The 9,982-nt window shown below is 41.1% G+C and overlaps 1 protein-coding gene across 1 annotated transcript in view; it reads left to right on the top strand.

Annotated features, from left to right (window-relative positions):
* The first annotated feature begins 294 nt into the window (after positions 1-294).
* The window catches only part of micall2b (mical-like 2b), a 31,222-nt gene continuing 21,534 nt past the window's right edge, over positions 295-9,982 (top strand). Inside the window, exons 1-2 of the mRNA XM_083981017.1 lie at positions 295-601; positions 2,291-2,339. Coding sequence (XP_083837143.1) covers positions 459-601; positions 2,291-2,339 — 192 coding nt within the window. The 5' untranslated portion in view covers positions 295-458. The remainder of the gene's footprint in view (positions 602-2,290; positions 2,340-9,982) is intronic.

The raw sequence follows: 9,982 nt of genomic DNA on the forward strand, positions 1-9,982 counted from the left end.
AAGGAAACAAGAGGCGCTGTGAGCTCCACCCATATGCAGCGTCATAACCGACCTTTCACAGGTGTCTGTCACGCTTTGGTTTCTTATCACTTTATGTATGTGGAGGGGGGGGAAGAAGGTGATTCCCGCAAACACACACACACACACACTCACACACACTCTTCTGGTCTCTGTCACTTCCCGGATCGAGCTTCTCCAGGCTGCTGTGGAAAGTTTCTGAAGTTTGCATTTGGAGGAGTCAGAGAAAGAGAGAGAGGAAAGAGGGAGGAGAGAGAGAGAGAGAGAGACACACACGGAGAGGAGGGGGGGAGCTCGGTGAGTCCACTGCGGCGCCGCTGCGCTCCTCACTCGGCTCCAGCAGAGAGCCAGCAGCAGCAGCAGCAGCAGCAGCAGCAGCGTCGGTCCGTCGGCTCTGACTGACTGACTCTGAGCTCCGACCGACCGGAGGGGAGGGAGGGATGGCGGCCGTGAAGGCGCTGCAGCAGTGGTGCCGCATCCAGTGCGACGGCTACCGGGATGTGACCATCACCAACATGACTACGTCCTTCAGGGACGGGCTGGCTTTCTGCGCCCTCATCCACAAACACAGACCGGAGCTCATGTGAGTATAGTAGCAGTAGTCGATTAGGCGACTATACAGGAACCGAGGCAAGTTGTTGTAATGTGCAGTTTTCGATTCATATTATTGGCAATACTTGAGCTGCAGAGTTTATGAATCCTGGCTGATGTGTTTTAAGAGAAGAAGTGGAGGTTTTGGTTTTGCTTTCAGCTGTGTCTTGGTGGTGGTAGAGACTAAAAAAGTTGAGCTTCATGAGTGAGACTGACTGCAGCAGGAAAAGCAGGATCAGGAGCTCAGCTGTGTGAGGAGGGAGGGAGGGAGGGAGGCCAACATGAACATCCCCCCCCAGGTGGTCTCCAGAGAGGGACACCAACCACACAGAGCTGGAGAAATAATGGTTTTACATTGGGACTGTAAAGCAACTGTAGCCTACATTTTAATCACCTCTATAATATTTTTTGGTGCTGTTGAGAAAGACCTGATAGTACTCATAAGGGGAAACCATGCTCAATGAGCTGTAGTACTGTGTGTGCAATGCATTGAATGAACTTGTGGTGGTTGCGTTCACTGACCTGAAGCCTGATTTGAAACTCGCTTTTTTACGAAGAAAAATGTGACATGAACTGTAGGTTACTTACAATCAAGGCTGGACGAGTCCCAAAAACACATGAAAACAAGACGCTCTGGTTGTGTCTCTCTCTGGTTTTGTTTGTTTGTTTGTTACACAAGCTCCCTTTTGTTCGTCCGGTCTCGTTCATTTTTCTTTCGCCAACATCTTTGTTGAATCTGGAGCCAGGACGAAAAAATGTTTTGGAATCTAGTTGTTGGTTTTCTGCCAGAAAAAGGGAAAGTTGTAGAGGCTGCAGATGATTATTAGCCTCTATACCGTCATGATTAAATGAACATTATTGACTTTAGCCTACAGAAGTTCAGAAAATAGTGAGTTTTTAATGATTGTTGATCTACTGAACATGATTTTACCTTCATCTAGTTTGTGTTTATGTCTGACATCCCTCTCAATCTGAAGCCAGAATCTTATCTTAAATCCTTTTATCTTTTTAAAGTCATGCTGTCCTCGGTTTTGGCAACCCTAAAGCAAAGAATTTCCTCTCAAATTAAAGTTTATATTTGTACTTGACAACTGTTAAGTGTTTTTGGCTCGACGATGGTCTGAATTAGAAGTAGATATTCCAGAGACTTGACTCATCATCACAGTCCGTCTTCGGCCTGTTTACACATAAGAGAAGCGTGGTTTGGTTCCTGAGGGCTCATCATGGCCGACAGCGGTGGCAGTGGTGGTGGGTGGTGGTGGTTTTGGTTTCAACAAAAAGCCACAGCTTGTACCAGTTTGTACCAGCATGAGGGGCACATCTCCTGTTTACATACATTGATTAAAGGCTTAGTTCCAGTTTATTCAGCGTAGACTCATCCATGACGGTGATGAATGAATGCAGGCTTGAGCTTCATGTTAGTTTCACTTTTACGGCATGAGATCAGTGACCCGCTGGTTGTGTAAGACACTGTCAATGTCATGACACACACACACACACACACACACACACACACATACAATACAATATGTAGAAGTAGAGGGGCTGTGTATGACTAAAACACACATGTTGTGGTCGACGCTGTTTGTGGAGACATGAATGAGGAAGAAACGTTGGATCACATGTGTTTTGTTACTCATGTGTTTTGGGTTTTTTTTTGTTTTTGTGTCATCTGTTGCAGCAATTTTGACTCACTGAGGAAGGAGGACGTCTACGACAACAACCACCTGGTGAGACGTGTTCATGTTCTGTATTTTGACCTTTGACCTTTGTGTGACATGAGCAGTTTGTTCATCATCATCAGGCTTATGTTGATGCATTGTGGCTCCATGGATGGTGACGTTTATCTAATCCACCGCTGATCAAGTCTGAAACATGTTGATAGGATTGATGTGTAGTTTGGTACCTTCCTTGTTGACATCTGTAGTGTTGTCAGATCAATTACTGGCAGGAAATCCACAAAGTCTGGTGCCAATAATCAGGTTCAGAACTTGTGCTTTGCATTTGGTGCAATTTAGCAAATGTTTCTACTGTAAACTGGTGTTTATTTCAAAGCAGCATGTCCGAGGTACAACCCCACAGAGATGCTAGTGTAGCTGATGGTATCAACATGAAACAATCCCATTCATAAAGCATTGATGTTATGTTATGCTACAATATTAAAGGGATAGTTCAACATTTAGTCAGATTCTCCTCTCACCATAATCCCTATAGTCACAGCAGTAGGTTTGTTACCTTTAATTATCGGTGCATGTTGTTTTGAGATCGGTGGGGCAGAGACGTGAGCTGCTCAGTGAACACACTCATCAAATACACAATCCAACAACTCCAAAACGCTCTGGTGGACAAGTTGTGACCTGCACATTCACCAATAATCATGTATGATTAATGTAACATTGCAATACGTGAAGCAAATACTCTACTTCGCACTACGCATTTACCTCCAAAACAACTCCTTCTCGCAATGTTACATGATAATCTCATAGCGTGGTGAATGTGCAGGTCACAACTTGTCCACCAGAGAGTTTTGGAGTTGTTGGATTGTGTATTTGATGAGTTTGATGAGGGACAGGGGACCTGCACCGTTCACCTCCATTGTGTTCACTGAGCAGCTCACGTCTCTGCCCCGCTGATCTCAAAACAACATGCACCGATAATTAAAGGTAATGAACCTACTGCTATGCCTATAGGGGTTATGGCAGTAGGTGAATTTTCCAAAATGTTGAACTATCCCTTTAAGTACAACGACGCTTCAATGTTAGGTGAAACAACGTCAATGTCAACTTTTGCACATTTCTTATGACGAGCATAAACTCAATGTGCTTCAGGATAAAAGCAAGATGGTAATACAAGTAAAGTGCATATTAAAACAAAAGCCAATGTGTAAAAATAGCAAACAAACAAATAATTGAAAGATTGTGAGGACAGATATGTGTTTGGTCTACATTTGAAGGAAGATATTGTTGGAGTCAAGCAGAGTTCAACAGGAAAAGAGTTCCACAGCGTCAAACTATAATAACTAAAAGAAACCTGAGCTGATGGGTATAGGGAAGCAAGCACCATTAAGGTATTTAAAAACAGTAAGTTAAAATCTTAAAATCATTTCTTCTTACTTTAGCCAATGGAGAGAATTTAAAACTGTAACAATGCTACAATGCTACAATGCTAGGCACATAGTACAAAATACCATGGGAGGTACTGCACTATACTAGGAACAGTAATGCAAAGTAGCATAAAACCTTACCGTGCAACAAAATAATGCTGGGTGCAATGATGATGTTTGATATTTTTGATATGATACGAGTTTGATATCTTAGTACGGACATGGAGAAGTGAACTTGGCAGAGTTTAAGACATCATGTGACATCTATATTGAGTTTAAACAAGAGTTTAAGTTAGAAAAGTATTTATTGTGTTCAAATCAAAAGTATAGACAGGCCATTTGCCACTTTAGAGTAAACAATACAAGAATACCAAAAGTTATTGGAAGGTATAAAGGACTCGATAGAAGTCGGAGGTTATGTGATCTATGCAAAGATGGCCAGATTGGTGATGAGTTCCATGTTTTGTTTGAATGCAAGAACACATGTATTGTATATCTAAGAGAAAAATACCTCCCTAAATACTATGTTCGTCGCCCATCTATGTTTAAACTAATTTTGTTATTACAGTCTGATAAAAGAAAAGTTATTTATGAGCTAGGTGCTTTTCTGAAATGTGTTCTCCCTCTGTTTAAAGCAGAAGTAAGTGATATATTTGTGTTAATATAAGTCTTAAATAGTTATATCTTCCAACAGCAATCACTTACATAGAGTGTTTGGACTGAAACACGGGTCTCTCAGTCCCTCTGCTCTGCTCTGAGCCGAAGAGAAAACATTTATCGTATCCTACAGTTTTTATCCAATGAGGAGAGAGAACGGCATGCAGGGCTGTGTGTGCAGCCAAGGAACGCCGTGAATGTGGTGACGTAGCGACGAGGACTGTTATGGTGCGTTCAAGGAAACTCGTAACTCGTGTTTTTCCGACCTGTGAAGTTGTACCAGTTCGATCTGGTACGAGTTCACGGGTCGGAAGTTACGAGTGGCCGTTATAGTGACTTTCACCGGTAAAACAGGTCGGAAAAACACGAGTGGGTTGCCTGGAACGCTACAAAGTCGTAAGTTGTGACTTGAAGCTGTAATTTACGGTTTCAAAAGCCTGCCTGGAACGCAGCATTAGGTACAAAGCATGTACAGCCCCCACTGCCTCTTGCTATGTCTGATTATTTGTATTGTTTTATTGTTTGTGCTCCATACCACTTGCGTGGTCGTGATAGATAAATAAATAAATAAAGTAAAGTAAAGTAAAGGAAACATGAACAAATCTTTAATCAAATAACACCAAACAGCTCAACACAGTGTTGAAGGGATGGATTGAATAAAATACACTCAGAGGCCATTTTCTTAGCTACACCTTGATAAAACTCCTGAAGTCTGTGATGTGGAGTTTTTGCTGTTGATTCAACTCTATGATGATGAATCTGGAGGCTGCAGTTTGTCACACTGGTGAACTGTGTTGCATTATCCTCCTGACAGATGTTTTGTATTTTGTCCATCACATCTGTATCAGTAGCTTCTTTGTTCGTAGATTTAATATCCCTTAGGTATATAAACCATCATGATTCCCAGCCTGGGATTAAGTGTGTTTGCTAAATTACATTTTAAATCAACATCCACTTACTTATTTTAATTCAAATGCTTTCATCTGGATCTCATCATTTTCACTTGATGTAATGTTTTGTCAGATGTCAGCATTTGACCCTTTAGCTTCGTTGGGAAACATAAACAGAATTTCAGGTATGTGATAACAAACAAAGTTGATGATGATGATGATGATGATTATGAAGAAGATTGTGAAATGCAATAGAAAGAAAGCCCCAGAGAAGCTGGAACATTAAATGGACCTTGAGTTGAAATTGTGTTTTGCCAAATTGGATTTCCTTTGGTATTCAGCTGCTGTTCAGACAAAACAAGCGAGTTGGAGTCATCGTCGACTCGTCGGCTTTTAATAAATCACGATGGACGTTTTATACAGCTAATGATTCATAGGCAAATCAATAATGAAAGTAATACCTTGCAGCCAGCCAGCGAGCCTGTACCGATGTGTTGGCTCTGGATGTTGCATCAGCACCTCTTGATGTTGGGCAACTGCATGGGAGTTTTCAGAATTGAGCAGAAGTTCGAGAGCAGCAGACGAGTCGTTGCCAAACTGCGAGTGTTTCAGTGTGGGGGCTTTTGACTCTGGCTGCTTTGTTGCATTCTTTACTTTTTCTTCCCAGCGCTTCGTGATTGGACTCTGAGCGCTGGGACTGACAAAAGCTCAACATCACAAACTCCTGCTCTTTGAACTGTGATAGAACAACAACAGATTTAAAAGAAAAAGGAAAAGAAAAAAACTGCAGCAGCTGTGTGAAGCTACTCTAGTCTAAACCGAAACAAATAGCAGGCTGGTTAAATAAAATAAAAAAAAGCTCTAAGAGAGTAAAGTGTCATAGGTCACAGCAGAATAAACAGTTGGTTTTATTGGTCCCTCCCTCCCTCCCTCCCTCCTCTGATTACTGATTAAATTCTGCCTCTGGTTTGTTTCTTGTTTTTTTGTTTCTGCTTCCATGGTATCGCTGAATGTGAGTCGACTCTGGGAAGTCCTGACTCACCTTTCTACACACTTACCTCACGAGGTGTAGATGTAATCTGTGGCCAGAAATAGGCTGAATTTAAGGAAATTCACTGGAGTATACAAGAGTCAAGGCAACATAAAAACAGACTGGGGCACTCAAGATGAAGAAGTAAAATTAGAAACTATACTAATAAGAGGAAGGGTATCTAATGAGTCAGTTAAAGGCTCGTGCAAAGAGGTTAGTTTTAAAGGGATAGTTCAACATTTTGGCAAATTGGCCCATTGCCATATTCCCTATCATAGCAGTAGGTTCGTTACCTTTAATTGCCGGTTAAAAGCTAGAGTTGTTTTTGAGGCAAAATCAGAGACTGCTTGCCGAAAAACTGCCCCAGATGGGATTGCGCATCAGCAGTTTTGCATGAATTTACCTCAAAAACAACTCTGTCTGGTAACGTTCTGCTATTATCTCATAGCGTGGTGAATGTGCAGGTCACAACTTGTCCACCAGAGTGTTTTGGAGTTGTTGGATTGTGTATTTGATGAGTTTGATGAGGGAAACCAAGAAATCCCATGAGCCTCCGTAGCGTAGCTCTGAGCAGCTCGCAGCTCTGCTCCGCCGTTCTAAAAATAGCTTGCACCGACAATTAAAGGATTAAAACGTAACGAACCTACTGCTAAAACTATATAGGGATTATGGCAATACACTGTAAAATGTAATTGTATATCTCACTTAAAAAGAAAAGTGACCTTAACTAATTTCAGCTTACTCTGTTGACTATCCTCACTTTTACTTAGTAAAGACAACTTTCTGCTGAGGCAAGTAATCAAACTCATCAGCTGCAAGTAACCTGTACTTAGAGGTTTGAGTGAGCAAGACCCATCTGCATCACCAGCAGCAACTCGGCAGCATTCGGCAGCTCTCGTCGAACGCACATGCGCAGTTGCCCACTGACGAGTGACGACATGCTTTGAATGAAGCGCCCGGTAAACCGTCAACAACAACAAGGCGGCTGCTGCAGCTAGAGACCATAGAGCTAGAGACACGGTAAGTTTCACTGGTTTTGTATGGAGCAAACTTGTAGTCATTATTCTTATCATATAATTTATCTGTGAGTTCAGTTTGTTTCTTTTTTGTTGTTGCTGCCAGTTGGTCCTTTGCAGTCATGTGAAAGCTAAAGCTAACTAGCTCTTTATGTGAAGTTACTAGGATAGTGTAACGTTAACATTTAGGGATTTACTGGGGTTTCAGCAGACACAGCGTGCTTATTAACGGTTGAAAAAGCCCCCCCCTCCCCCGTCGGTCGGACGGACGGACGGACGGTGAGACGGTGAAGTTGGGGCGGGGGGGGGGGGGGGGGGGGGGGGGGGTTAGCGCGATTTAGCACGTTTGTTTTGTTTATGACATGTCCATGTGCCTGTGTTTGTGTGTTTGTGTGCATGTGCGAGAGAGAGCCACAGACACAGGGCTGGTTGATAAGTTTAGTTTTTTTTATATCATGTACAGTTCTAATAGTTTGTGCTATGAGTTAGTTACAGTTTAACTGATTGATTTTGTTGTTTCTTTTGCAGGTTTTTTTTTCTGAAGACAGAATGCCTTGGACGTGTAAGTACTGCTTGTTTTTTTTCTGAAAAGAGGGCTAAACTATTATTCAAGACTGGCTTCCCTGTCAGAAGCGGCTGAAGCCTGACATTGCCAGCACACCTGATTCAGATCCAGGCATGTCACAAGATGTACATGAAGTTGAAGATTTTTCTAGTGATCCTACAAAGCAAGACAAAAATGAGGCAGAAGCTCAAATCAAAAATTTGGATCATTTATAGCATCAACTTGAGCATAATTTAGCCTCACTCCATGCCATTCAGCAAATTCTCATGAACATAGTGTCAGTGACGATTCAGTCATGAGAAAGATTCCCTCCAAACATGTTTTAAGATGTATAAATCTCTACTTTGAATAATAATTTGTCTGTTTTTTTTCTCAAAAAACAGACACGATTATCAAGAGCAAGGGGGGAAGTGTTGGCCAGAAACTTAAGTATCTGCAACAAGTCACACCAGAGGTAAGTTTCTCAGATACAAAGTAACACATTTTTTATCATGTGGGGAACAAAATACTCAACCCCATTGTGTGTGCAGAGCTATTAATTAAGTGATGTGTGTTCGACATTTGTCAGTACAGATATTGCTGCGACGTGAACGGCAGTCCTCCGTGGCCTTCCTGTGATCCTTGGAGATGAGAACACAGACTTCTTCAAGACATGCTTTGTAAGTTGTCTTTATCACTATTTTTTTAATTCCACACCACAGGATGTTCACTCTATTTAATTCTGCTCCTTATGTTACTTTGATAGCTTTAGTTTTAGTTACTTCTCTACCACTACTTTTAGTGGCTGTCTTGTGTTTCTGTCGTGGAAATTCAAGGTGACATCTGATATGTAATTTTGGTGTTATTGCTGCTATTGTTGTTAGGACTCCCCCCCCCCCCCCCCCCCCCCCCCCACCCCCCCCCACCCTTGGGATCCTGACCATCGTTCCTGAGGACAGACAGGCCTCCCCTGACTCACTGCGCTTCAGTCTTCAGGTACTGCAATCATTTTGGAAGGAAGAATTGTCATGGATGACCTTGGAAATCTTCCACATGCCAACAACTGAAGTACACCTTTGACCTCATCCAAAAGGTGCTTGGACACTTGGACATAAATCCCTAAAACCAAAAATACAATCACTCAAAAATCTTCTGATGCAATGACTGAATGTGTTCACAATGTGAATGTGACGTGACATTATGGGTCACATTGAATCCCTTACCCTTATTGGAAAAGTGATATTTTTTTCTTGTTAGATCCTTTTTTGTGGGAGGGAGCCTCATCGCCCTTTCAGACTACTAAATTGTTTTACTAAATGGTGTATGTTCATGAGAAGAAACTACTTTCCTTTTAGCTTTTCTTTTTCCTTTTGTGTTAATGCTGACATGATTGTGGTGATACTTATTACCAGCATCAGGTTCTTTAGCCAGTTATCTCAGACTTAATATACTATGTTGAAAGATATATCTATTGATAGTGCAGTTCTAAACTCATCCACTAAGAATTTAAATCAGAAAGCTCTGAGCAGGTTTCAGGGGGAGCTGTCTTAAACATCATGATTACAGTTGCGCATTCAGTTGAAATAGTGATCTTATTTTACATACAAAATATGTAATATAAAAAAAGGTTAGTAAGTGTGTACCTGAGCCTGGAACTTTTTTTTTTTTTTTTACATGTATTTGTGTTCAGAACAAAAAAAATTTAATTATTAAACTTTGTTTTCCATTCAAACTGTTGTCTGTTGTCTCTTAGTTTCAATAGCTTATCACTTTTAGTTCAGCTTACTTGAACATATTAAGGCAATCGGTTTCCTGATATTTTTCTAGTAATGTGAACTTGTAAAACTTGTAAGGATAACTTATTTTCACGAGTACTGTTTAATTAACATAACTCACAAGTTTAAGTAGTCATAATTGGCATTTTATAGTCAACCTAACTAATGATTTTGAGTTAACTTCACTCAAGTTTACTGCCATTATCTGAGTTGTATAAACACAGTTATTTTCAGCTATATCACCTTAAAATGAATTAGCTACTTTACTTGGAAATTTTGAGGCAATCGGTTTCCTCACTTTTTTTAAGTAAAGTGAACTTATTACAATTTACAGTGTAGGCCAATATGTTGAACTATC

This window comes from Trachurus trachurus (genome assembly GCF_905171665.1).
Source record: "Trachurus trachurus genome assembly, chromosome: 1".
Classification (NCBI taxonomy): domain Eukaryota; kingdom Metazoa; phylum Chordata; class Actinopteri; order Carangiformes; family Carangidae; genus Trachurus; species Trachurus trachurus.